The sequence below is a fragment of the Alligator sinensis genome, unplaced genomic scaffold, assembly GCF_000455745.1.
Source record: "Alligator sinensis unplaced genomic scaffold, ASM45574v1 scaffold442_1, whole genome shotgun sequence".
Lineage (NCBI taxonomy): Eukaryota > Metazoa > Chordata > Crocodylia > Alligatoridae > Alligator > Alligator sinensis.
Window position 1 is genome coordinate 5095758 of NW_005841829.1, and position 27664 is coordinate 5123421.

The window sequence follows — 27664 nt, forward strand, 5'->3', positions numbered from 1 at the left end:
CCATACTTAAAAAAAGCAAACAAAACAAACAACCCCCCCCTGCAGTTGAAGCTGCCGTCTGGCTGACTGGGGTCCTGCCCACACAGTGCAGGGCAGGCCAACAGCCCCAGCGGCCCCAGCCCGGGGCCTCCTGCCCCTGCGCTATCCTGTGCTGCCCAGGGGGCTCTACCAGGAGGCCCCGGAGCTCCCCCACCCCTGCTTCTCAGGTAAGCAGAGGCATTTTTTTTTCCTTTTTTTTTCCTGTTCTTTTTCTTAGTTTTTTTCTTAAGTGATGGTGCCTGGGGTTGGGGCGGGGGGGGGCAGCCATTTGGGGGGGCTGCAGCAGCTGGTTGGGGATGGGGCCAGGTGGGGCAGCAATCGGGGGGCTGGGGTGGGGCATGTGGGCCTTGCAGGGGGGGTGGTAGCCCCTGCGGGGGCCATTTGGCTCCCGCTGGGGGGCCATACCCCTTGTGTGAGGGATGAACCCCCTGTTGGGGGGCCATACCCCTTGTGAGTGCTGAACCCCCTGTTGGGGGTCTGAACCCCTTCTGGGGGGCCAAACCCCCTTTTGAGGGGCTGAAACCTTTGTGTGGGGGATGAACCCCCTTAGGGGGGGTGTACCCCTTGTGTAGGGCCTGAATCCTCTGTTGGGGGGCCGTAGCCCTTGTGTAGGGGACCAGCCCCTTGCGTGGGGGCCATTGCCCTGTGGGAGGGCAGCAAAATATGTATTCATGAATTCATGAAACCTGTATTTAAAGCTCACTTTATTATTATAAGAGACTTGCTTTAACACTGTAGATAAACATTGTCCAACTGATTGCTGTCTCTGTCTCACTCACTCACTCTCTCTCTCTTTATAGTGGTCTTTTGTTATACTTGTGGAGGAACATGGATTTAGGGATATTTTAGAGAGTGATTTTGGGATTTTTTTTTAATGAGGGATTTTTCAGTTTTCCAATAGGGAACACCAGAATTCCTGTTAGGGAGGCCAGTGGCAGGACCCTGCTTGCTCAGAGCTAGAAGCCATCTGGCTGTGGCTGACCTCCTGGACAAATGGGGCCAGGAGGACATGCTTTGACAGTTCAAAGCAGACCACCATATCCTGAACATCATCTGGATGATAGCTGCCCAGATGGCTGGGCAGGGGGCACAAATGGTAGTAGTGCCCCACAAAAGCCAACCCCGGAACCAGGCCTAGAGGGGCAGATGCCTTTACTGGCTCTGCAGTCCCCATCCGAGGCTGGCAGGTGCACAGCAGGTCACAGCCAGGTAGCAGCCCCCACTGGCAGACTGCTGCAGTGGGTAGGGGGTGCAGGGAACTCTCAGGGCTGCTTCAGCAGTCCAGCTGGCACAAGGGGTAGTGTTCCCAGGTACCAATTGGCTGGGCCCTAGAAGCTCCTGAAAGCTGGTAGCCCTAAGCTACTTGCCGGGGCAGCTTTTTATACTCCTGAGCCCAGGACAGGGCAGCTTTTTATACTGCTGGGGACAGCACAGGTGCTGGCCCTGGGCTCTAGCTCGCCCTGGCTGAAGATCCGGGAGGAGCCAAGCAGGGTTATTTTGCCCCAAGTGGCACAATTTGCTCCACAACAAAGTGCATGTCTGAGCACGTGCGCTGAGGCAAAAAGCCCCAACTCAAATTTGCACCGCTTCTATTTGAGCTGCTGCAAGTGCACGTGCTTGCATGTGTGGACATGCCCATTGTGCCTAAGTCATGGTAATTAATGCTGACACTGTTTCCCTGCTGCCAAATTTCCAGATACATAGGGAGCCCTATGAGCCAGGTGACCTGGCCCACGTGCCAAACTGCACCAGTTTGCAGGGTTGTGCTGTGGCTGGATCCAGCACACAAGACCAAGGCAGTGCACCAGATCACACCTGTGGACTGCATTGGATCCAGCCTGTGGAATGACCCCATCCACAGAATCAGGCCCACAAACTAGCCCCATGTCACACAATCTTCTGGGGAGGAAATTTGAGCACCACTGCATTAGAACATCTTACAACACAGAGAAGGTTCACCAATTAACTCTTGGAAACAATTTCCTAAAAACAAAGCCAGAAATTACATATTGACGTAGGAACGCTACAGTGCAGAAGCGCAGCTGATTCACGTTTCCTTTTATATAAAGGTGATTACAACTAACCTCATAGACCGGGCTTGAGGGCTGCTTCTCTTCAGCTGGCTGTGGAACAGGAGATGGAGGTGGAGTTTGTTTTTTGGCTTTAGCTTGTTCCTTCATCAAAAAGAAAAGAACAGAACAATTAAGCCCTGAAGTTTTTATCTGTGTTTGACTCACTGAAACAGTATGACAACAAACACTTGCTGATAAACAACTTGCTCTGGAACCTATGAGGCCGGGTGACAAGTGGGGCTCTGTAACTTGAAATCCCCCAACCAAGACTTGACCTATGGAGAAAGATTTGGTCATCTCTGAATTGCATCCAAATTTCATGGAAAATGTGGACACCTACTCCATAAATGGAGAATCAAAGAGAGTCTGAGTTGCAATTTTTGTGGTGCTATTTTTCAGACTGTGCAACACATTGTGGACCACTGCCCAATTAGATCATCTAATTGTGATCTAAAATCAACCCATGCAGCTACTGCTGAAGCAGTCAAATGACTATGAAATTTAAATATTAATCTATGAATGTTGTGTGAATGTTGTAATCCTAAAATGTCATATGAGAGAGAGAGAGAATTGAAATTAGCTCATATACAATTGCTTGCATGGTTCTACTGGGCATCAGGTACACAAATGAACAGTGGGCCTGGCACTAGATATAGAGGATGGAACCAGGGAGACATAAGCAGCCATAATATGTCAGATTATTCATACTCATAAGCTAACACACTTAATTGAAGCATCTTGTTCTGCTTTTTGGCACACTGCTATAGCAGCTGCACACTCTCAGTATTCAGTGGTTTTATTCATGATTCAGGTTGCATATCCCATTTTAGTGCAAGTCTAAAGAACTTGATACCACATGTTCCAGTTAGAAGAGTGACACTCTCCTTGATGATAAACAACCTTCTAAGTGTTCTCTGGCATGTTAATCAGCTGACAAAGCAATAGATTTTTGAATGGTTGGGAAAGTTAAATCCTGTCACACTGTACGCTGACTTACCAAAAGGTTTCTATGTAAATTAGAGGTGCACTGATAAAGATTTTCTTGGCTGATACTGATAAGCGATTATTAACCAGCCATATCAGCCGATACCAATCCAATAGCCAATTTAAAGCCTGGCAGCTTGGAGAGCCGCATCCACCCAATAAGTCTGTGGGAGGGGAAAGGGTAGATTGATGCCCCCATGTTGAGGAGGGGGTGGGGCAGGGGCTGGGGCAGGTGCTATCCAGTCTGGGCAGTGAATGGGACCCAGGGCCTGGAGAGGGATAGAGCCGCAGGCAGCTCATCCAGGGGGCACCAGGGGGGAGAGGAGTGAGGGCAGCTCCCTGCTGCTGCACACACCCCTGGATGTGAAACTGCCGGGCTACATTCCTGGCCGTGTGCATGGTGGTTGTGCATATGCACAAGGCATTTATCAGCGACATTATTGGCTCCCCCCGCCCCAAAAGCCAATTACCAATAATGTTAATTTTCCTGTTATCAATGCCAATCTGATATGAGACCGATATATCGATGCACCTCTAATGTAAATAAAGGCAACATTACCAGCACATTCTGCAACACAAGAGTGTGAGTCTGGGGCTGACCAACCAGTTTGGAGCTTCAGGCAGGCCACAATGTGCCATGTTACCTTGACCGAGGTGTGATCTACAGAGCTTTTTCGCTTTAATTTTTGGAATTGAGAGGGTATTTAAAAAACACAAACACAAGAAGTTTTCTCCTCCTCCTTGTGTTTGTACTTTTTTTTTTTAAGCTTAAGAGGCAAAGCCTCCCCCAACTACCTAGCTGACAATATCTACCTACAATACTCAGGAGAAACAACTAAACAACTTATGCCTTTTGGCAGCAAAAGCCAGTAAGTTTTCCTCTTGTATACTTCAGCTCATTAATACAACAGGTTTTCAGAAGCACACAGAACTCTAGGAACAAGTATTTGGTCTGGCAATGGCCTTGCAAAGACTTTCTTCTTTACTATTCCCTTATGATAAGAACATAAATGACATCCTGGGTGAGACCAGTGATCCATCTAGCCTTGTATCCCATCTCTGACACAGTCAGAAGTGGACACTTCAGAGGAAAAGCACTGAACCAGGTATACCTAGACTGATCTATGCCCTCCCTCTTCATAACCCTCCTTGGCATCCACATTACTGGTTTAGAGATGCCAGAGGAAACGTCTCCAACCATTTTGTTTAATAGTTGTTAATAGATATATTGTCCAAGCATGTGTTTTGTCCCTTTTTTGAACCTGGCTATGCTGTCTGTAGGGCTTTGTTTAAATCAAAGGCCCAGCTCACAGTGTGAGCTTTACACCTTTAATCTTGGAGCTCCCCCAGTGCTGAATGGTGGCGGGGCCCTGTCAGCCCTGCTGCCTGCTCCTGATGGCTGGGAGGAGAAAAACTACGGTTTTAAATATGCCATGTTTTTTGCCTCCCATCCAGTCAGCAGCAATCAGTGGGACGCAAAAACCACAGCATATTTATAACCACGGTTTTCTCCTCAGGCCATCAGGAGCGAGCAGTGGGGCTGACAGGGCCCCTCAGGCAATCAGTGGTGAGGTGGTGCAAAGGGAGAACTCCAAGATTAATGGAGATGCCTTGAACTGGGCCTGCAATTTAAACCAGGCCCTAGCTATCTGCCTCTATAGCCTCCTGTGGCAATGAATTCCACAAGTTAACTATGCAGCGAATAAAAAGTATTTTCTCTTGTTAGTTTCAAACCGTCTCCTGCTAATGTCAGTGGCTGCCCCGTAGCTGTAGTATTCTGGGACTTGGGGAAGTAACAGTTTCCTCTTCACCTGGTCCACATCCTTCACAATTGTATAGACCTCTATCCAGGGGCAGGCAATTATTTCGGGAGGAGGGTCGCTTAGTGAGTTTTGGCAAGCCATTGAGGGCCGCATGACAGGCAGCCAGGGGCAGATAAATATTAATTTTCTAAATTTTTTAGGGGCCCGGCAAGCCAGATAGAATGGCTTTGTGGGCCACATCTGGCCCGTGGGCCCGCTTTTGCCCCTCCCTGCCTCTATCATATCCCCCTCAGCCATCTCCTTTCCAAACTGAAGACTCCTAGCCTTTTTGGCTTTCTCCCGGTATAGCAAGTCCTCCATACACCTGATCATTTTGCTTGCTCTTCTCTGTACTGTTTTCTCAATTCTACTACATCCTTTTTAAGATACGGAGATCAGAGTTGCACACAGTATTTAAGATATGGATGAACCATGAATTCACACAGTTAAATAAAGATAAAAATAAGAATAAAAAAAAAAAGGTGCGTGGGGGGCAGGGGGAGAGTAAAGAGTATAACATTGTATCTATTTAAATTCTTTAGTAATAACAGGAATAATAAACCTGGTTTCCCCTGCAGGACACAGGATTAATCCCACACCACAACTCAAACAGTCTGCATCAACGCATAAGCTAAAATGCTTGAGTAAAGTATGAATCACTGGGGCATGAATGTGATGGTTTCAAGAATCATGCCAGGGCTAAACCATATTTCCTGAATTTCCAATTCTGGGAATCCATTATGTATTCTAACTATTCAGGGTGGTAAAGAACAAAGCTGATGGTGAAGAACTGCAAAAGGTTCTCAAAGTTGAGTACGTAACAGATGAAATACAATACTGATTAACAGGGAGTAGGGGAAGGGCACCTATGCGGCACAGCAGGGGAATGGTGCCTGCAAGAAGCATGGCCTGAGAGGTCTATGGCTTGTGCTGGTGTGGCCTGTGGACTATGTAGCCCCTGCCTCCTTCAGTAGCTGGACAGCCTTGCTTTGGAGGACAGGTATTTCCCTTTCTCATGCTGAGCTCAAAATCCACAAGAATTTGCACAATAGGAATTTGAATCTCACTTACTTCTAGTTTCCTTCTGGCCTCCTCCTGTTCTTGTTTCTCTTGGGCCATTCTTTGAGCTCTCTCAGCTTCTGCCTTCTTTTTATCTTCCTGTTCCTGTTCCTTAGCTAGATTTTCAAAGTTTGCTCGGATGCTGCTTGCTTTACTATTCACTACAACATTACAAATTTAAAAAGTAAAACGTAATCAAACTTAAAATGAAAATTTAAAAGCAAAGTGCTGTTCTTATTGAATGTCTACACAATACAATGCAGTGCTGAGTAGAAATATCTTAGGTGGGTAAGGTACCAAAAGTAGCATAGCTTCATTTTCATCAGGGTAAGTTAGGCCAGGTAGAGGGTTGTGCTAGTATGGCAAAGTATACTAGGCTAGAAGGAGTTTAAATACAGAATTCACACAAGGGTCCTCATAGCTGTTGTAGGCTGAGGTCACTATCCATACCAGAATTCTCTCACATATCTCTCTTCTCCCCCAGTTATCTGTGTGTGAAAGCATGGGAATTGAGAATATGGCCAGAGACTCCTGTAACCTTCCTACCTGCTGCTCTATACCAGAGACTTGTACCCATTCTTCACTCTCTCACATGTCTTTAACACTCACTCCACTCAGAGTTCAACGAAAGATCTGGCCCAGAGATTGTAGAAGGCTTAAGCAAGATTTTGAGCAGAATAAAAACCTTATGTTAGTTAGGTCACATTGCCAATTTTTACCTAGTGCAACTGGAACCCTAAGCCACAACATACTTTTTGTTCCCTATTTGGATGATCACAAGATCTATCAGTAGCTGTAAAAAACACTTTTGGTGAACTAAAAGTAATTCAGGCTAATGCATACAAGAAAGCAGCTTGCCATTTTTATTCAGACCAGTATTTATATGCAAGGAAGCAGACTACAGAGATTGTAATCCCTCTGTAGCCTGCCACAACTTGGGTTTGGAGTGTGGGGCAGCAACTATAAAGTAAAAGAAAAAAAATCAGTAAGTTGATATGCACTGGAATGTAGTATCAATATTACTTACTTTTGCTTTTCCAGTGAAGGCCTTGTCAAGACAAGAGAGTTGTACTGATTTAGTGAAGTCAGTACTGAAACCAAACTCGTATTGATTTAGGTTGAACTAGCTAAATCATGTGAACTGAAATGAGTGTTTATATATGGGTGTTGTATCAGTTTTAACTATTAGCTTTGTTAAAACTGGCTCATTTCTGTCCTGAGACAAGACTGAAGATTTCTATCTCCTAGTGAAAATTTGCACATAGACTATGTTAAAAATCAAGGGAACTTTTTGTCCTTTTTATTTTGCTTCTGGGTCCTGTTTCCATTTCTCAGTGAGATAAAGTTCTCATTTAAATTCCACTGTAATATAGATTCAGCTGTTCATACTGAGAGGAGAAAAAATGCCACCTGTCCATCCCACAAAAAGAAAGGTACTACAGCCCAGATAAGTGGAAAATAAGGCAGAAGAGATTGTTAATGGTCTGTCCAAGATTACCCAAACTCATAAAAATCTGTGTTATGGTTAAATTCACACTTATCAATATGAAAGGAAATTCCATGTCAACCTGAACTTTATTTCCTGACTTTTTGGTATAGAGGTAGGGTGACCTACTGGTTATAGAAAAGGATTCCATGAAATACAGATATAATCTTACCAGCTTCTACTGGCTTTGTCTTCTGATAAGTTGATGATGGCTTCTCAATATCTTCAAAAGTTGCTGCATTCTAACAGTAAAGATATTAAAGTAACTACTGAGAAATCATGGTTTCTCTTATCATACGTTCACGAGGCACTACATGATATTTTACTTCAACACTGAATCATGACACCTAAATCCAAAAGCAGGATTTTTGTTAGGAACCTACTATACTTTTGTCTTAAAACGTGACAAAAAGAATGACAATTCTTTCAATGTACCAGATTATTTAGAGTTAACTTCCATTCAGGGACAGATGCAACATATTACTAAATCTAGTAATAAAATGAATATTTACATCATTCATATACTGATGGCTTGTAAAAATGAGAAATAAAATAGCTTGTTAAATGTTTATTGTGATTATTTGTTGTTCTAAATCTGTGTAGCAGAAGCTGTTTCTACCAAGATAACATATCTATCCTAAAAGTAAATAAAAGGAAATCTTGAACAGAGATAAGTATTTTGGAGGTAGATATTCCTCAAAGGTTCACTGATGTTTGAAATCATGGGAAAGAACTTCCTACAGACAAATGAGGTAGATGAATCTGAAATGTTGAGACCTCTTTAAAAAACACCTCAGTACACTCGTTAACAGTGCTTAGCAAATCTTATAAAGAGCCCTTCATCCTCTAATTGTTTTTTAAATGCTGCTTCCTTTCACATCATAATGAATCTGCTTTGAAAAATTAGTCAAGAGATTCCAAAGATCCATTATGATACTGGATATTAATCAGAACCATTCCAGTTTATGAAGTGGGAAGAGGTTTCTAGCTACCCTATTCAAATTTTTCAGAATATTTATTGTGGTAGGACAATGAAGGCTAGAAACTCCACTTTCTCTGTAAGTTTGTTTAATTATGGATGGGGAAAGTAGGTGGACACAAGGATACCGATTTTCCAGTCAACTAAGATGACATTCACAAGGTGTAAGATGAGGCAACATCTGGTGGCTGGAGGAGAAGAGTGACCATGTAGAGAGCAGGCTTTATTTTTTAGCCTGCTCCACCATGCATGACTTGAGTCACTGGATAAATTTTATGCTTTGGAGTTCCCTTCTTGCCTTTATAAAATGCAGATCATGTCTGCAAAACCTTTATAAAATGTTTCAAGATCTGCCAAAGAAAGGAAGAACATTTTATGAAGCACCTGACAGGATAGTTCTTTGAACAAGATACAAATCTAGAGATCACAGCATTATATATCCAATCTCTCCAATCAGTAGGGGGAAATCTTTAAATGGATACACTACCAAATTCATGATTGCTTTAAACTACTTACCTTATCCATCCGATCTTTCTGTACACCATACTTTCCACCAAAGCCTTTTGAATAATCTGAAAGAAGAATAAAAATGATTGAAACAGGTTGTTTAATCTCCTCCCTATTTAGGTCAGTCAAATGCAAGTAGCCAATTCAAAAGCAACTGCATGCAAACTTCCAATGACAGCAGCCAAAGAAAATGGAATTTGTTCTTACATGTGGAAAATAATATGTATCTAGAGAAGGCATCCGATAATATTTCAGCAGATGAGAAAGACACTGTGGGCCATGGGCATGCTTTATACATTCTGTGAGTGAAAGTTAAGCTGATGATTACCATGTTGATAGGTACCAAGCAAAGAGAAAAGGATGACTCCCCTCAATGCACCACTTCGATAGCACAGGCTTTCATGGCACTAATAGTTACTCTGCGTAGATCATATTACCTAAACTATTTTCCTTTGCTCACAATAATGGTATTAAATTCTGCAACACTTGGTGTCAGAGTAAAAATATCACTTAGAATATTTATTTACGTGACATTTAAAGAATTTATTTCAAAATTTCATGATGTTGCAGATTTTGTAGTTTAGCAGGTTAATGCAAAAGTAAAACAGCTACCCCCTGTATCTGCAGTGGTAAGGCACAATGCATAATATATTCATCTTATAGACTTATTTGAATAATGAGTTCTCATGTAAATGAGGATTGCTGCACCAAGTTATATCCTCTACCTTTACTCTTCTCATCAAAATGAACTAGTATGACTTCAGCATGTGTACCTGAATTTAGGAGAGCCACCTTCATCTTAAAATGTTTGGCACTAGACTACTAGAGTACACAAATGCTGGCTGGTATCAGAAATACCAACCCAGCTATCTTCCTTTTTTGGTATGTTGTTTTTATTTCCACCCAAAATGAATGGATGGCTTTCCTAGTCACTTTTTAACTGGCAATTATCCTATCTCACCCTATTTTAGGATTTCCAAAAATATTCTCTCAAAATTCTCACTTCCCAGAAAACTAGTTGTAAAAAGGTTGTGCTCCAACTATTTCAGATAACAACTGCAGTTCTGAAACATGCTACATTTTGGTAGTATTTCAAAGGTTTACAATTACATTTCCATCTGGCAAGTGTGACTGAATGCTAGTTTGCAGCCATTTCTTCAATGGTGGAAAATTGTTTTGTTTATTTTATTACCTACGAAATCTTAGCAAGCCATAACCTTGCAGATGGCCCAATAAAAGATATCACTAAAGAAAATCCTTTCCTCTCATAATTCCTGGACCACCATGGCTACAACATCACTCCAATATAACCTTAACATGATCATTTTTCAGAAGATGCTGGTAGATAATACAAGGGGTCAAAGCTTAAGGTGGGGTCGCAGCATTCTGATGCGACTCAAAGTCTGTGTTAGAAGTGGCTGCACTGCTAAGAAAGTTATGAGTGGAAACTGTGCCTTGTTGCGATTCGTGCTTAGCTAGTTTCTCCTTGTATTCAAACCCCACAGCAGATGGGTCCTGCCTCTCTGTTTGAACACCAAATTTCCCTCCGAAACCACTCTTATAGTCTGAAGAAGCCACATGTAATGAGTGAAGAGGACCAAAAAAAAAAGGAAGAAAGAAACAGACAAATTTAGTTAGAAACACATAAATATCCATCACAAAAATTCTGAATTGCCAATAATTTTAGGTAGTGAAGAATCTTAATGAAGATTTAAGATCACTGTATTTACTCAAATCCAAGATAAAGTGTTTTCTCCATTTAACAAGGGGAGGGGGAAGCCTCATCTTGGATTCAAGTGCTAGGGTGGGAGCTGCTGTCACTGTTGCTGCTGTCTGGATGGGGCCAGGGTGGTTTGTGCAGTGGGAGAGGGGGAACACAGTGGGGGAGAGGGCGGGCGGGCATTAAGGAGACCACACAGTATAGAGTGGAAGCCTGGGGGAGACGTGTGGTGGAGGGAGGGACAGGAGGGAGCACAGGACAGGTCACAGGGCGTGCAGTCCAGGGGACATGCAGGGGAGACTGTCGCTGCTATCTGGCCAAGGCTGGAGCCAGAGCCAGAGCCACCACAGGGTAAGCAAGCAGAAGGGGAGCAAGCGGCTCGGGGTGGTAGGTTTGGCAAACACCTGGAGGAAGTGGGGCAAGTGGCAGGAGTCAGGATGCTTGCTCCCCAGCTGCTTAACTTCTTACCATTTGCCCTACTACCACTGATTTCCCGACTGCAAAGGTGGTGGAGACAAATTGAAGATGATCTACCAATAATTAGATTCTATACATGACAAATTATAACAAACAATTTTCCATGTACAGAATCTAATTATTGGTGGGTTGTCTTCAATTTCAAGTTGTCTTACATACAGGTAAGTATGGTATATTTACAATGTTTCCACTTGGAATCAGGAAGAGATGAACACCAACTATTGTTCCTAGAATGGTGTCCTTAATTCCTATGTTCTTAGCTAGAATTTATAGCTCTTCCCAAGCTGAAAACACCATTTCTCAAATCAGTATTTTTGTTGTATGCCCATGCTCACATTTGATCAAGAACATATTATGAACAAAGGCTTGTTACATTTTGCTTGAGTACACATTTCAAGATGTGAATACCACAACATTTAGGAGTGAATTCAGTCATCATTTGTATTTTATAGTCCTGACCTTAAAAAGACACACAAGAGTAACATCTGCAAACTTGATCAGTAGAAAAACCCCTTAAGACAGTACAATTGAATATTGGTCAAAAAAAAGGAATATTTGTGTTCTGCAGAGACTAAATCTGCTCTCAAAGCTGTGTTATGCTGATAATTCTGCTATATTCAGGATCTACCAACTTTTAAGTAGACATCAAGGGTGAAATCTTAATAAAATTCTCTAACCACATTAGGGACCAACCATCTTCTTATTTGTTATTTCAGGTGCCAGTGCGGTACAGATATGTTATTTAGCGTGGCTGCAAAGTTTGAGAAAAGATGTTCCCCTTCTGTTGAAAAGTTTGGAAACTCAATTGTTTGACCAGGTGCAGGAACACAACATTGACTCTGTAGATGATATGTGAGTGAGACAAACAGAATTTGCCAATTCACATACAAGAGAAGTTACTTCTGACCAAGTCTTCACTGAAAAATAAAGACTCCAGACTACTTGCAGACTCATCATAAGGTTATTCCATGATCATCTGACACAGTGAGTCAATAGTTTCAGTTACTCAGTAAGGCAGTTATGAAGACATGTAACCAATATTACTGGACACACAGTAACAGAATGGAAAGGAAATACAATGTTAGCTACCTTAGTAGCATTTTACCAGAAGTAGTCAGAGGGGAGAGGTGCATGAACCAGGTGCATGTTTAAGAAGTAGATAAACTTTAACTCAAATGTACCTTTCTGAGATTCGTGTAGTTGCACTTTCTCCTGATGATCCCAGCCAAGTGCACATTTGTCTTGCCTGTCTGTCTGGACGCCAAACTTGCCTCCAAACCCCTTCACATAATCTATACACATAAAATTCCATACGCCATTATTGCAATAAACACATACATATATTTTGACTAAACCAGTGATATTGCAGATGTGATTTTCCCCCCTAGCATTTTATTAATGATACTGAATTACTTTTCAGGGTCTATCTCCCCCTACAAAGTTATCTTACCAATGGGAAATCAGGAATCAAAGCTAACTTTATATACAGAAGAGGAACAGGTCAGCTGCATGCAACTCACCTCTTCCTCTCCACCAAAAAAAACAGGATTATGATATGGCTCTTTACCTGGTTATTTGTATTATACTTAAGAAGGCCCCAGTTCTGCAAACTGATCTGCATCTGAAGGTTCAGACACCTTTGCAGAATTCCACTTCCTTATGTGACATTCCAACATGAGTATATGCTCTCATGTAAATCAGATTGTAAGATCAGGGATGGATTTTGTATTTCTTTCCATTTCATTAAGAAAGGAATCAGTGGAAAGAATGTATTTTTATAATGCAACTCCTAGATTTGACATTCTTACATAAATGAGAGAATACTTGACTAGAATATTTGACTCAACCCAAGCAGATTATTATTAAATAAATTAATAAAAACCTTTCTGTGATTCATGTTTTTCCGTTTTGCCTTGATATTCAAAGCCAACAGCACTTTTGTCCACTTTTTCCTTGTCAACACCATATTTACCACCAAAGCCTTTGGAATAATCTGGAGACGGGAGTAAATAGTTTTATTTTTATAAATGTACAATTATAATATACAATTAAGACTTTACTGAATCAGCCATAGCCACTTATGTTCAGCTAATGCTTTAGAAGAGGTACTAACATCCCTGGCTAATCTTGATCTAAGGTATTAAACCTCAAATTCTTCAATTATTATGTTAATATTTTTCCTCAAGGAAGGAAACAAAAAACAGCAGTCAAAGCTAGCCCAAACACTGGATGATGCCAGCACTTATAACTACACTCTGATATAATGTTGTATAGATTAGAACTAGGTGTTAACACACTGAAATTACAATGAAATTTTAACACTGTCAGGAGCAGTCTTTTATTTTAAGAAGTTCTAATTTTGGGTGCCAATGCGATATATACACAATAGTCAGAGTTATCTAGAAAATTTAGTGTGGGAGCAGGGGATTTTGGGGGGAGGGGAGGCAGAGGGAGTTTGCTCATTTGTGGAAAAAGAACTCAATTTTTTCACCAATTATAGTAAAATAAAAAGTGACTAGAAATTCCCAAGTATCATTTATAAATAAAATTTAATTATTTTTCTCAGGAAATCTGTCCCTGCTATAGTCCATAGTTTTAGGGTTCTAATAATAGAATGATTACTTTTTCAAAATAATCAGAAACATTTTGCAGAGTTGGTCAAGTATCTCTGACTGCCATATATTTTCAGTCTAACCTACACTCGAATTCTTTAGTTAATAAAGTCCAAACAAGTTTCATACTTGTTTGGACTTCATTAACCAAAGAACTTGAGTGTGAAACTTGTTTGGACTCCCAGCAGACCCAGGGATCCCTCATAGGCTGGATCCAGACCCAGACCTGCCACATTGGGTGGTAGGGCAAGCAGCAGTGGTGTTAACTGCCGCAGGTACCTAAGCAATTGCTTTGGCTCAGGGCGACACTTGTTAGTAAAATCATTGTTTGCCCAGCTGTTGCTGCTAAAACTAGTTCCTAGTGGGGCTCTGTACCCCAGAATGTGGTGGTAGGGTAAATGATAGTGGTATTAAACACTAACCCTCTGAGCTGCTCTGGGACCTGTGGGAATTAACACTGCCATTGCGTTCATTCTCCCTGAATTTCCAGCCCTGCTAGAATTTCAGGCTAGATGCTGGCCATCCCTGATTCAAATGGTCACTTTCACAAAAAGTTTTCCAAGGTATCCTATGATTTATCCAGTGTGTACAGGGAATGTATTATTTATAAATATTTTGCAAGGTTGCACCTATGAAACACTGAAATGGAAAGAAAAACCTTCACATCAGCTAACCTTTCTGCGATTCATGTTTCTCAGTTTTACCCTGGTAATCAAAGCCCACTGCACTCTTGTCCACTCTGTCCGCCTGTACACCATATTTACCGCCAAAACCACTAGAATAATCTGTGTCCAGAGAATAAAGCACAATTAAGCCAAACGAAAGTGTCTGTCAAAGCAGTGCATCAATACATAATTCCAGGATATTATTTTGGGGCAAAAATAATCACAATTGTAAACAAAATGTGGCACAATAGTGCTGTAACTGGCTCCCAAACATCCCCTTCCCTCTGTATGATACGGTGGAGTCACAAACCTTTTCTATCTTATCTTAATATATCCTTGTTCCCCTATGCTAAAAACAAGTCACATTCTTGAGGACAAAAATAATTTTGTTAAAAAAAACCAAAACAACTTGTGGACTTGTGCAATAGTTTTTTAGCCTGTTTATTTAAAAACAAACATTTGAAGAAGTTGACCATACACCTCAGAAACATAAGAGCTATCGATTTATAAGCAGTATCTGATATTGATAAAAATGATTTATCTAGGAACACACACACATACCCTGCACACCTCAACACTTTACCTTTTTGAGAAGCATGTTTCTCAGTTTTCCCCCGGTATTCAAAACCTACAGCCGACTGCAGGAAAAACAACACACACTTAAGTGTTCTGAAAAGCCAAACAATAGCAGCTTAGTAGCTTCTGTGTCAATGGGCAAATGTTCAGTGTGAAAGTAGTGAGATTTTAAGCCACGCTCCAAGTCTATTAGCTATGCAACATCATTGTCTATCTAGATTTATAGGCTATCTTGATCTTGAGTACCTGCAAGACATTAGAGACGTAGGCCTAATAGGCTTTCTTTCTTAGCTCCTGCTAAAGCAGATTGTATAAGCACCTCTCTGTGGAAATGATGAAACTCCATTATACAGAATCACTACACCTGCCAAGATTCAAATATACGGAAGGGAAGAATCATTCAGCCAAGTCGTTCATTTTTCAGTACCTCCTAAACCATCCCAAAATGTCATTCCCAGTATTTACAACTATTTTCACTCTTATGTAACATAACTTAACTAAGGAAAAGATTTTAATCTTTCCTTGGTACTCAGGCCTTCCCTTGTGTCTTTTAACAGAAAAGTGCCAATTTACGAATAAGCACTAAAGAAAGAGAGCAACAATTACAAATAGCACAATAAAAAATTAATAGCCTAAAGAAATGGATAAAAGCAACTGACATGGGTAACTGCAGTGCCATAAGAAATTGCTTACCTGGTCAACCCTATCTGTTTGTACACCAAACTTGCCTCCAAAGCCTTTTACTGAATCCACTTGAGAGCAGTGCTTAGAAAGCTTAGTTTGATATTCATGGCCAACAGCTGACTAAAAGAAATTAGAAGATGAAAATTTATTATGTGCAAAATGTGCTTCTAATCACACAAACCACACACATACTCCCACTTAGAGGCAAGTTATTAATTTGGGTGGATCTTTACACTATTAATTTTTACAAATATTTGTATAATTATTCATATAGGATTTTTCACATGTAACAACTATAGTATTATGTCCCCAAGTTGTCAATACACTCCTAGAAAAGAAAGTGATCAAAGTCTCAGGAATGATTCTGGTACCAATGGCCAGATTATGAACTTTTCAACTGGGATTTATAAATTGAACTATAGGAACAAAATAGAAAAAGCATGGATTCAAAACCTATTGCTACAAGCCAAATGTTAAAAGGGACACTCCACTGCAAGGTAAAATATAAGACCAGATAAGGGACCATACACACAATACTGGCACGTGTATGCTTATCATAAAAAAGGAACATTGTAGAATTCTGCAGGCTTAAAGCAATAGGCTAACATCAAAGGATGTTGCACCATTCATACACCAAGACATGAATCACTGACTAGCAAGAACATTGTTCCAAACTTATAAAGTGGTATTAGATAGCTGCAGGAACTTTTATAGCCTAAAAGAAATCATCATTAAACCTACAAAAGCAAAATGACAATTATAAAAACTAAACTTACACATATGTTGCAGACAGAATAATGAGGGAAGCCATCTCCTACATCAATGAAATGTTGTTAGCTATCTAAATCACTATCTGAATACCATGCAGGTGAAAATATGCTCCTCGGAATATGAATTTTATTTCACTTTATTGCACAATTATAGTACTGCCCTATAGCATGCAATTTAATAAGACCTTTGCAATCCTAAACAGGGTGGGTTTGATTTAAATCAATTTGATTTAAATCATGATTTAAATAACAATCACTGGTAAGGAAGCCTCAATTTAAATATTGTTTTCTACAAAAAGTGCATTCTTGTTGTTTGATATCCTCTATCTATTGAAACTTTTCACTTTTAGAGAGGAGTAAGGGCTTGACTGCGTATACAAACTTTCAGAGAGACAATATGACTGATCAGGTCTGTTTTCTCTCATCTCCATATATGGCCGTTATCTCTGGAGACAAAAATCATTTGAGAACTGAAACTAAGCATCACAGATGCTTAATGGGATCTTCTAGACTGAGCACTGAGTCCCATTGGGTAGAGTGGTTTTCTTTAAATCTTTACTGATCTATAGAGGAGCCTCTGGAACCCCATAAGATTGGGCCTATAATATAGTCCATGGCCTGTTGTGACCTATTTATAAAACTTTTCTAAAAATGTTACGTGACTATATCGTCTCAAATAGTATATAATTAGAAGTTATAATCTCTATTTCATGATGATATCTTTGAGCTTTAACGTATCTTAAATTCAAATTATCTTTATATGAGTTTCTCTTTTTAACAAAGCATCTTAACAAAAAATAAAAAATACAATTCAATAAAAAATCTGATTTAAAGCAAAAATCTGATTTTTTTAAAATAGAAATCATTGATTTGTATCCACCCTGAATCCTAATCAATTAAAACCAAGCAAAAACAAAAAATCCACAACCCCTTCTCCCAACACACACCTTGCCATACTCAGCTGTCATTAACCACTTGCAAAAACTATATATAATTTCAACATAAAAAAGTACAAAGTTAATATGCTCATAAGGATCACTGGAGTAAATAATTTGCTTTGCAATATGAATGCGTGCATCTAATTATTAGAAGATTTTTCCTACAGTAAACATTAAAAACCAAAAAAACTAAAGTCACCAAAGTTGTTGGCATATTTGCTTATAAGCATATATACCCTCTGGCTAGGTCCATCATTGGAATTATTTTAGTTAAGAAACCTTAAGGGAGACGCTTGACATAGGGCAGGGGTGGCCAATCCGTGGCTCCAGAGCCACATGGGGTTCTTCAGAAGTTAATATGCATCTCCTTGAATCTTTGCACAAGCACACGGCAACTAGCTTCCATAGCCATTACGTCACGTCACGTGATGCGACTGCTTGCAGCAAGCACTTTACTCAGTTTGGACTCAGAAGTTTGGACTCCAGATCCATGGGTTGGCTACCCCTGAATAGGGCCTCGTTACATCTTACACTGTAAACCAAACAAATGTTAATAAGCTTCTTGGAGGAGTTGCACCTTAAGGTGAAAAACCTATCTCTGACTGTCCCTCATCTGCACAGCTGTGATTTGCTACTAGAGGGCTGGTGAGCAGAGGCTGGTCTAGGAGCCAGGGGCAGGAATGGCTCACTGCTCTCGCTGGGCAGAGAGTGTGCTGCAACCCCAGACCATTCAGTGGCTGTGGTGCTTTCTGCTGCCGCTCAGACCGGCTCACTCTGCCCAGGAAGCAAAGCCGGTCCAAACTGTGGCGGAAGGCATCATGGCTGCTGGGGGCTCCAGTGCTTGCTCTGCCCAATGTGCCCAGGGGGCAAGGTGCTGTGCTCTGGCATCTTAATTCACCGAGTCAGGAGGAACACTGTATCCTGTGAGGCTGAAGGACTTCATCTTGGGCAAAATAGATGTGGAGAGTGGCCACACCTTAACGGAACAGGAGTAAAATTAGACGGATTAGAGATAATCCTGCCCTGGAGTAGTGAAACTTTAAGATGAATGAGTGCTTTAAACCACTTAAAAGGTGCTAATGTGCAACCAATCCAGGGGTTAAGAGTTCCAGAAGCCGCCTAAAATTACCATGCAACAAGGCTCATAGTTTCTTTTCAAAATGAGACCACTGTTGCTATGCTCTTCCTTTCTGCTCTGCAGTGATCCCTGCTACACAGGATGAAACAGCAGTGACACAGTATGAGGCATATTATGCTCTTATCAGTCAACAGTTTTTCCAAACCCTGAATTCATGACCATTTCCTGGCTTAATGCCTTTTTTGCTGACTTCCTTTCCGAATAGTCACTGGAACCTGAGCCAGCCCTAACAACCAAAGGCCCAATTATATTACACTGTCCCGTCAAGTAAGACAAAGGGTGTGAAATTACATACTAGAAAGTGCAACCTACCATATCTACTGTTAAGGCTTCAATTTTTCACTAATGTAGCAGTAGTATAAATCTCTTGATCCAGCACGCAGTACATAGGTGAGTAATTTGGTTAGGTGCTGGGATATGTAATGAAGGGTATGGAGGCACATACACTGGGAGCCATTTCCAAAAGGGAGACTGAGGGATGGTACATTCTCCAGGACCCATGCTCATGTGGTGCCCATCCCAGAATACCTAGGGAGGGGAGAAGGGAAGTCACCACATGCCTTGGTGGTTCCTGACTGGCTGGAGTGGATGCCACATGTAGCACACATCTTGGGCAGTCTCAGACAGGCAGTATGTGTGGCACATGTTCCAGAGCAATGCTGTGTGCAGCGCACATGCTAGACCCTGTGTGTGGGGCTGTTCTGGTGTGCATCATGTGCTGCATGTGGGGCTACTCTGGACCCGAGGGCAAAACAAGGGACTGGATAATGGGACTCCATTATTTGGGTCTGGCCAGATCTTTTACACCCCTTATTTAGATTGAAACAAACAGATCCTTACATCATCAGCTATCCCAATGTAATACATGTGCTTTTGATTTGTTTTAAAATAATCCATACCCAACTCTGACAACATTTAGCCCCTGAGGATTAAGTGTCCTGGAAACCTTTAGTTCGGCAGCACACTAGTAGCTTTTAAATGAATTCTGGAGTTCTGACATAAATATTCATGCAAGCGGTTCCTTAGGCTGGCATCAAGCCATTCTGGCTTTCAGACATACAGAGTGAAATCTTGATGTACTGAAGTCAGCAATTCACTCCAATGTTGTTTAGATTTCACTCACAGTACACACCCATACAGAAACTGTCATAGAAGAAGGAACTATAGACTGGGGTACCATATAGTACCACACCTCATCGTTTTAAAACACCTTAAAAGCAGCTTCCTCCAATACTAGTATTACTTGAACAGTGACCTGTGACAATTAAAATACTGCTCTTTTAAAGATTTTAAGTGCTGCAAATATAGCTACATTTGCTAATATACATAGTATAGTATACTATAGTAGTTTGCTAGTATACATAGTTGGTCCTGGAGCAACTGAAGATTACAAGGTAAATTTAATGTTTAATCTACTCAATAATACTCCCCTCAGCTCTCCCATTTACATTACCCCACTTCAAGGGTCCACTGGGATTATGCAGCAAATGTCTATGGAATACAGGGGACAAATTAAAAAAAACAACAAACTGAACATGTTGGATATATTCAACAGGCAACGGTGCCAAGAAACTAAAATGTACTGACTCCTGTATTAGCTCTAATTTTAGTATAGTACACTGCTGGGATGATATGCCAGCATGGATCATTATACATGGGCAGACAAGCAACTGAACAGCACCTTTTCATATGTCTATATTCAAGTCACTCAGGTGTTTGATAAAAATAATCTAAGAATAGTTATTTGTAATCAAATGGCTGTCAAGCCCATATTTAAAAATAATGCAATGACTGTTGACCAAAAATACACAGCACTTTTCTGAATATCTAAGTTATTTGTCATTGTTCAGTTTATCATACTTTCTGCAAAGAGGCCTACTTTCTAATTTGAGAAAAATGCATACATTCATTCATTCTTTGACAGACTCAAGCAGACAAAGAACTGATATAGCACGTGAAATAGGAAATGGATTTATCCATAGCTTAGGTGCTTTTTTAATTAAGAAACTTCCCTTCAGAAATCTAAATATTGACTTGAAAGAGAACAATGTATCTGCACATGACATAAGTCAGGGGTTTTCAACCTTTTTTAATAGGTGTACTCCTGGTGGTCAGAAGTGGAGGGGGTCGGGGGCTGGGGGTGGGGAGGTGCATGGCTGCAGGCGGAGTGGCAGCAACATGGGGTGGTGAATGGCAGCAGCAACCACTGCCACGTGTAAACTCCACACTTCCCCCGTGTCCAACTGGCTGGGTGGCACCTGTGCAGCCCACAATGGGGTATTACTGTCCTTGCCCCAGGTCTGCTCATGGGAGGTGACAGCACAGGGTGGTGGCATTCTGTCCCTGCCCACCCATGCATACACTCTAGGGCCTTCCCAAGTACCCCCGGGGGTATGCATACCCCCTGTTAACAATCCCCGACATAAGCAAACACCAGGAGTACACAGGCACCAAGCAGGGATGTGTGGAGAAGGGAATCTATAGTCCTTATGTTTCAGTGCATAAGTTCTCAAAAAAACCCAACAACCCTTACCTCTGTTAATCAAAAATCATCTATTAGTTCTAGAGGTGCACCAATACATCAGTCTGATATCAGATCAGCACTGATATAAAGAAATTTACTATATTGGAAATCGGCCATATCAGGTCCCCAGCTGCAACGCGGCACAGGTGGCAAGGAGCACAGCCCCGCAGCTTGGAGAGCTACCTCCAGCTGGTAAGTCTGGTGTAGTGGAAGGGGAGGAGGGAAGGAAGGAGCTGTGGGGGCAGATCAAAGCCTCTGTGGCGAGTGAGGAGTGGAGCTAGGATTGGGGCAAGCGCTGCCCAGCCAGGGAGGGATGGGTGCAACATGGAGCTGCGGCTCGTCCGGGGGACGCAGGTGGGGCATGGCTCCCATCGTTGCGCACTGCTTGGCTGGGAGCCACTGGTCCGGTGGCTCGTTTAGAGGCTTCCGCCACTGCTCCCACCACTTGTCTAGGAGGACGGGGGGGGCGTGCCCCCGGATCCGCGCAGGGTGGGCCAGAGCCCGCTGTGGCTGGGGCTGCAACAAATTTGTGGCTGCAGCCCCCTCCATAGCCCTTTCCAGCGCAGCCTGCCCTGCCAGAAAGAACTTGGCACAGCCCCGGCCCCAGCCTGCGGATCTGGGGGCGCACGTCCCCTCGTACCTCAGCCTGTGCCCCAAACCCCACACCCCCCTCACAGTGGGGGCCTTGATCTGCCCCTACAGTCCCTTCCCTCCTTTCTCCCCTTCCACAACACCAGACTTACCAACTGGAGGCAGCTCTCCACGCTGCCAAGCTGGGTATCGGAAATCAGATCAGTATTGGCCGATATGCCTCCTTAATAATCGGCTATCGGTATCGGCCACAAAAATCTTTATCAGTGCACTCCTAATTAATTCTCTTGAGAGTAGAGACACACCGATATTTTGCCATATCTGAAGGCTGATCAACACTTAAGAGTTCTACAGGTATAGCTATGAAAAAGGCAGAGATTACTTATCATGCTAGTTATAGAGGTAAAAGCCCCAGAATGGACAGAACTGTGCCAGTATAAAGGTGGTTTGTTCTAGTGTAATTTAGTTCAGTTCCCAAACTGAAGCAAGCGATCTCCCAATTCACTGGTACAATTAAGAGAGCAAAACATTTCAGAATAAAGAAGTTTAATTTGCTTATATAGTTCCACTTAGTACAATGGGACTTACTTAGATGCATAAGGCATGAAGAATGAAGCCTATTCACCATATATTTCCTGATGGCCAGAAGTGGAGGGGGTGGGAGGCTGGGGTGGGGAGGTGCATGGCTGCAGGTGAAGTGGTGGCAGCATGGGGTAGTGAATGGCAGCAGAGAAGAGGCTTTACACTTACTTTGTCCATGCGGTCTTGTTCCACACCAAATTTCCCTCCATAGCCATGGGAAGCTTTTGGTCCTGTTGCAAGCTCTTTCTCCTTGAGGTTCTGGTGTTCTTGGAACACATTTTCCCTCAGCTGGTGAATACTTTAAGACATAAAGATCAAGGAAGTATGTAGTAAGTTTTACGGACACTTACCATCAAAACTGTCCCAGAGCAAAGACTTCCTACTTGATGTGCTATTTTGCACACAATCACCTGAAATTAACCTTTAGGATTACCACAAAGAACAGACTTACAGCTCAATTCCCTAGGCCAGTAGTTTTCAAACTGTGTTTCATGGAACCCTGGGGTTCTACAATATATTAACAGGGGTTCCACAAAGAGACTGGGGGTAATGGCAGAGCAGGCTGGGACCCACTGCACCAACACTGCAGGGTTGGGTCACCTGGCTCCATGTCAGTCTTTAGGATGGGGTAGAGGTTCCACTGCAGAAGTGGTATGAAAGGGTTCCGTGGCTTTAGGACATTTGAAAACCACTGATGTAGGCTATGTACTAGTCTATATGTGTTTTTACGTAGGTCTGATCACTTTGTTCCCCCATCTACTCATTTGGTTTGAGCTCTACCCTGATGTAGGCAAAGGTCATCTCTTACTAGGCATTTGTGAAATCTCTAGGCCTCCACAAGGCCTTGATCCAGATAAAGGATTCTTACTTATGATAAAGTTCAGAACAGAAAGGCATTAAAGGCAAATTTATTTTCTCTCCCTTCCTTTATACTTCTTGAAGGAAGAAAACTGCCTGCCTCCCAAAAAGGAACTAACAGTTCATGCTAGAGCTAGAAAAAAAACAGTAATCTGTGTTTCAAGACCCTTCCCACCTGAGTTGTAGCTGCCTCAAGCACAACTCTGGAAACATAAATGCTTTATGTATAAAACTTTATAAATGGCCAGTACAGCCAGTAGGTGTCAGCAGTACACTCCTAGGATCAGTTTTTACTCCTATCAAGTAGGTCATTTGACTACTAAAATTTCATGTGCTTAACTCTCTCCACTTGCAGCATTTATGACATTTTATACTTAGTATCCAAGTGCTCCTCAACTGCTATGGTGATCAGTACTCTATGAATGATAAGCCAGAAGGAAAAGTAATTAACCCTTTTTTGACATTCTAAATGGAAATCATTCTTCAGGGTAAAATATTAACCATACTTCCACTAAATAGTGAGCAGCTGAGAAGATGGCCAATAAGGCAATCACACAAGCTCTTGGATCTAAATGGCCCACTAAGATGCATACGTTTCTCCTTCTGAAAAAGGATTCAATACTGGCATGACATGATCAGTATGCTAGAATTTGTATGCGTTTGGCAGGCACTATTTTAGAAATGAAACTGTGTCATGTGCTTCAAAATCTTCTGTAACATGTGACAATGTAATTTCTTGCACTAAAGCAAAACAAGGTCATTCCCAGACATAAGATTGACAGAAAGAACTGAGTTGTCACTGAAGAAAAAAAAAATAAAGAAAAGAGAGCATTACTTTTTATCTTATTTTGCTACTAGAGGTGACAGATAGATAAGCTTGGAAATATTTTTTTAACTGCTGCTTTATAGAGGCTCTCTTGTGTTTCTACCATCAGGATGCAAAACACTGAACATGTGAAGTGACTAAAAATTACCTCTATTAGCAGTAACAAGAGAATGGAAGTAATGAAAAAGAGCTCATTTACTTGATGTGCTCCTGATGGCCAGATCCTTTCACTGTTTTAGCACCCCAGCGTTGCTCCTTCTCACTCACATCATTCTATTAAAGACATTTAAAAGAAGTTAAAAACCATTAGTTTTACCCAAGGTTTTAGAGTTCAAATAGTTCAAACATGCTAAAGGATCTCTAATGCCCCTGAAACTGCAAAAGTTAAAAGACATCCTTATTGCTCCATTTACCTGTCACTGCCTTAGCGTGTTGCTTTTCTGTTACTGACAGAGCATGGAATGGACTCCTATTTTCAAGTCATTTTGCTCTCTACCTTCAAATCCTTCTCTTATCAACCCCAACACATGGAAAATCCCCACTGAGTCATTAGTCAAACATGTACATGAAACATTTTTCCCTCCTACAGTGTGCCCTGTATGTCAAGACCAGTCTGCATCCAACTTGCTTAGACATCATCTTTTCAGGACAGGGAATGTCTTCACTATGTTATATTGGACTGCTATGGTTGAATAATAGTTTGAAAGCCATACCACAAAATCAGGATCTGTTTCCCAGTCATCAGCTCCATCATCCTGGCTGACAGAAATCAAGTGCCCTGCTGTAGCCTTCCACATCTGAAACATCATCAGAAGTAATTGTCATGCTAGACTTTATGTTTCTCATTTGATTAAGGTTTGTTCAAAATTCCTGATATACTAGAGAAGCACATAATTTAACTAGACAATGCAAGCATTACTGGCAGAAAGAGCGGATTGGATTAGACTCACAATAACACCTCTTCAGTCGTATACTCAAACTAGTCCATTTCTCTGTGAGTTTTTTCTACTGGCATTTTAAAAAGGCTAGGAATAATCACTGGCATTGTTTCAGAGAGATCAAGTAAAGGGTTGGGTTTTTTTTGACAGTCAACAAGAGCATTTATTTTATTCATGAGTAATGTGTTTTGAGCTTCTACCTTTAACAGTTCTTTTCAGATCTGTCTTTTAGTTAAATTCACTTCAGAAAAAAAAGTACCTTTAATCCTCAGATCCTGTGTGTGCATCTATTTTACCAATAACATTTTTTCTAGCCTTTATTAAATGACAGGCAAGGATACTGCTTAGCAAGCAACATTCTGTCCTTTTTTATATTATACATTAAGGAAGTTCAGTATCAAGTGTTAAAAAGAAAAAAAAGCAATTTAAATGTCATTGTCCTTCACTACACTTTTATCCACTTGCATGCAATAACGTAGCACAAATTGCAACATTATTAAAGCTATTCCTTGCTTAAGTTTATGGACATACTAATTATTATCTTCACTGAACATTTCTGGATAAAGCAAAGGGCAAATTCTGGAATGCCAGGAGTAAAATGCAATAGATACCGCTTTTTATTAATATTTAAAACAGTAGGCAGAACTTTCAAAAGTGACTAGTAATTCTGTAAGTTTAACTTTGTACACTATCAAGGAAAAAAGAGCATATAAACTTTCTGGGGGAAAAAAAATGTATTTTTTTTTAATTCTCCTTCTTTTACCAGCCACATGGAAGAAGTCTGCCTATCTCCCACTACTGAAGACCTTACATATTCCATCGTATTATGCTACCTTTTACTCTTCTTTCTAACTGAACGTAAAAGGTAATTGATGATGGATGATAATTTATGATTATTTCTCACACACCCAAATAAAATCCAAAAGAAAGCAAGCTCCTCATGAGATCTAATGCAGAAAAAGATGACTACTTTCTGCACTTGAATTGTCAAAGAATTATAGCTTTTAAGTGAAAAGACACTGTTTGCAAGCCCATAAGACACAGAGGCCCTACTGGAGTAAAGCAGGAGCTCCACACAGAAATTTTATTGGAATAGATCTCAAGGTAAAGATGCAACAAACCGGAGCTCTTCTTTATTCCACAGTTTAATTATATGTCATTTCTTTCATTCTCATCTGCAAGCAATATAAACTTTGAAGCACAGGGTATTTTTTGTTATAAGGCATAATGTCTAGCACTCTGGGGTTCAGATATTAAGTGCTACTTATAGGCATTGCTACCATTCAAATACAAAGTAGTCATCAATTCTATTATTTTACCTATGATATTACCTATTGACTGGCTATACAGTCTAACAGGAACAAGACCTTTCCATCCATCAGTAAGGACATAACATTTGAAAAGAAAGAAATGAAACATTTTGGCAAATCCAGGATTAGTAATAGTAGCAGTATGAAGAAAATCAAGATACAACGGCTAGGTACAGACACTACACCCATCTCACTTTTCTTTAAGTGAGCTGAAAGTGCTCTAAAGCCATAACTGAACATCCGTTCATGACTCTTAAGAGTGCTTGAAAAATGGTGGATTGTGCTCTAAGTTAACCCTCAACAGATGAGACAGTAGATTAAAAAGCTTTCAGTCTGAGCGTTTTATCGAACATCTGTGCCAGATCCCATTGAGGGTTAACTTAGCGCATGATCACTGCCATCGCAGGTGGCGTTGCGCAGGGCTGTGCTCTGCCCAAGCACCAGGCTTCTGTGGGGGGAAGAGCTCTGGGGTCTCAGGAACCCCAGGCAGGCAGTGGCATGCTGCTAGTTGGCCACCGGGGGCAGGGGGGGTGAGAGTTGATAGGGAAGTGCTCTAGGGTCTCCCCATTTCAGAAGCAAGGCCAGGCACCACTGTGCTGCTAGTTGTCTGGTAAGTGGGGAGGGGGGGGAATGGGGTTGCAGAAGAAGGGCTCTGAAGTCTCCCCACTTCAGAAGCCCTTGCCAGGCAGCGACACACTGCTAGTTGGCTGGCAGGGGGAAGATTACCAGGGAAAAGCTCCAAGGTCTCTCCCCCGCTAGCCACTGCTGACAGTTACCAACCTAATTGATCTCCCCATCTCTACTTTCTATGAAATGTATAGAAAAGCATCGATTTTCATATTACACAAAAATAACCACTATAAACGTAAATTTTAAATACTAAGTTTCCTGCATGTACGATCCTATTTTTAATATTTTCCCCCACTCAACTTTAAGCCTTTACTAACCCCATATACCAAGCAATCACTTCCTCTCTAATATTTTCCAAATAGTCTTCATTGAAGACTCCTTTTTACTCCAAATATTGTTTACATTTCAGCATTCTTAAAAATGGTAACCAAAGGAAAAGACCAGAATCTGAAGGACCTTTTAAGGAAATGGATAAAAAAATCCTGATCTGAAAATGTATGCATAACAAACGCCAATATTTTTCTTTTTTCTCAATCCAAGGCTCAGCTATGTTAGATGTAAGAATAATAGCAGTAAAAGGAAAAAAATCAAGTAAGTTATCCAAACCTCGTCTGGATAAAGTGAGCAGCAAAAAAATCCGTAAAAAAAAATTTCCATAGTAGTTTGCTGTCCTGGCAGATCTCTTTCAAACTAGACTTACAGAGAAACATGATCTGTTCTGTATCCACAAGGTACTGACTCACTCGGTTCGGTCAAATTTCTGGAAAAACAGAGTTACAGTTCAAACATGCTGAGACTATATGTTTTTGATTAATCTGGCCACTTCTGTCCTTTATCAAGCTAACTGATCAGCAGCCCCAGCATTTTACACAGAGTAGGATGGAGACAGTCAGGAAT

The 27664-nt window shown here is 41.3% G+C and overlaps 1 protein-coding gene across 5 annotated transcripts in view; it reads right to left on the minus strand.

Moving 5' to 3' along the window:
• Positions 1–27494, minus strand: part of CTTN (cortactin) — a 32774-nt gene extending 5280 nt beyond the window's left edge. Inside the window, exons 1-14 of one of the 5 annotated variants that reach the window (XM_025197623.1) lie at positions 27374–27494; positions 24603–24686; positions 24089–24162; positions 22374–22503; positions 15672–15782; positions 14986–15040; positions 14412–14522; positions 13008–13118; positions 12307–12417; positions 10383–10493; positions 8938–8993; positions 7615–7684; positions 5969–6117; positions 2124–2213 (exon numbers count right to left, since the gene is read on the minus strand). In XM_025197623.1, the coding sequence (XP_025053408.1) occupies positions 2124–2213; positions 5969–6117; positions 7615–7684; positions 8938–8993; positions 10383–10493; positions 12307–12417; positions 13008–13118; positions 14412–14522; positions 14986–15040; positions 15672–15782; positions 22374–22503; positions 24089–24162; positions 24603–24686; positions 27374–27424 (1314 nt within the window). In that variant the 5' untranslated portion in view covers positions 27425–27494. The remainder of the gene's footprint in view (positions 1–2123; positions 2214–5968; positions 6118–7614; positions 7685–8937; positions 8994–10382; positions 10494–12306; positions 12418–13007; positions 13119–14411; positions 14523–14985; positions 15041–15671; positions 15783–22373; positions 22504–24088; positions 24163–24602; positions 24687–27373) is intronic. The other 4 variants (XM_025197582.1, XM_025197723.1, XM_025197681.1 and 1 more) reach the window with 4 other exon arrangements.
• Positions 27495–27664: the final 170 nt, after the last annotated feature.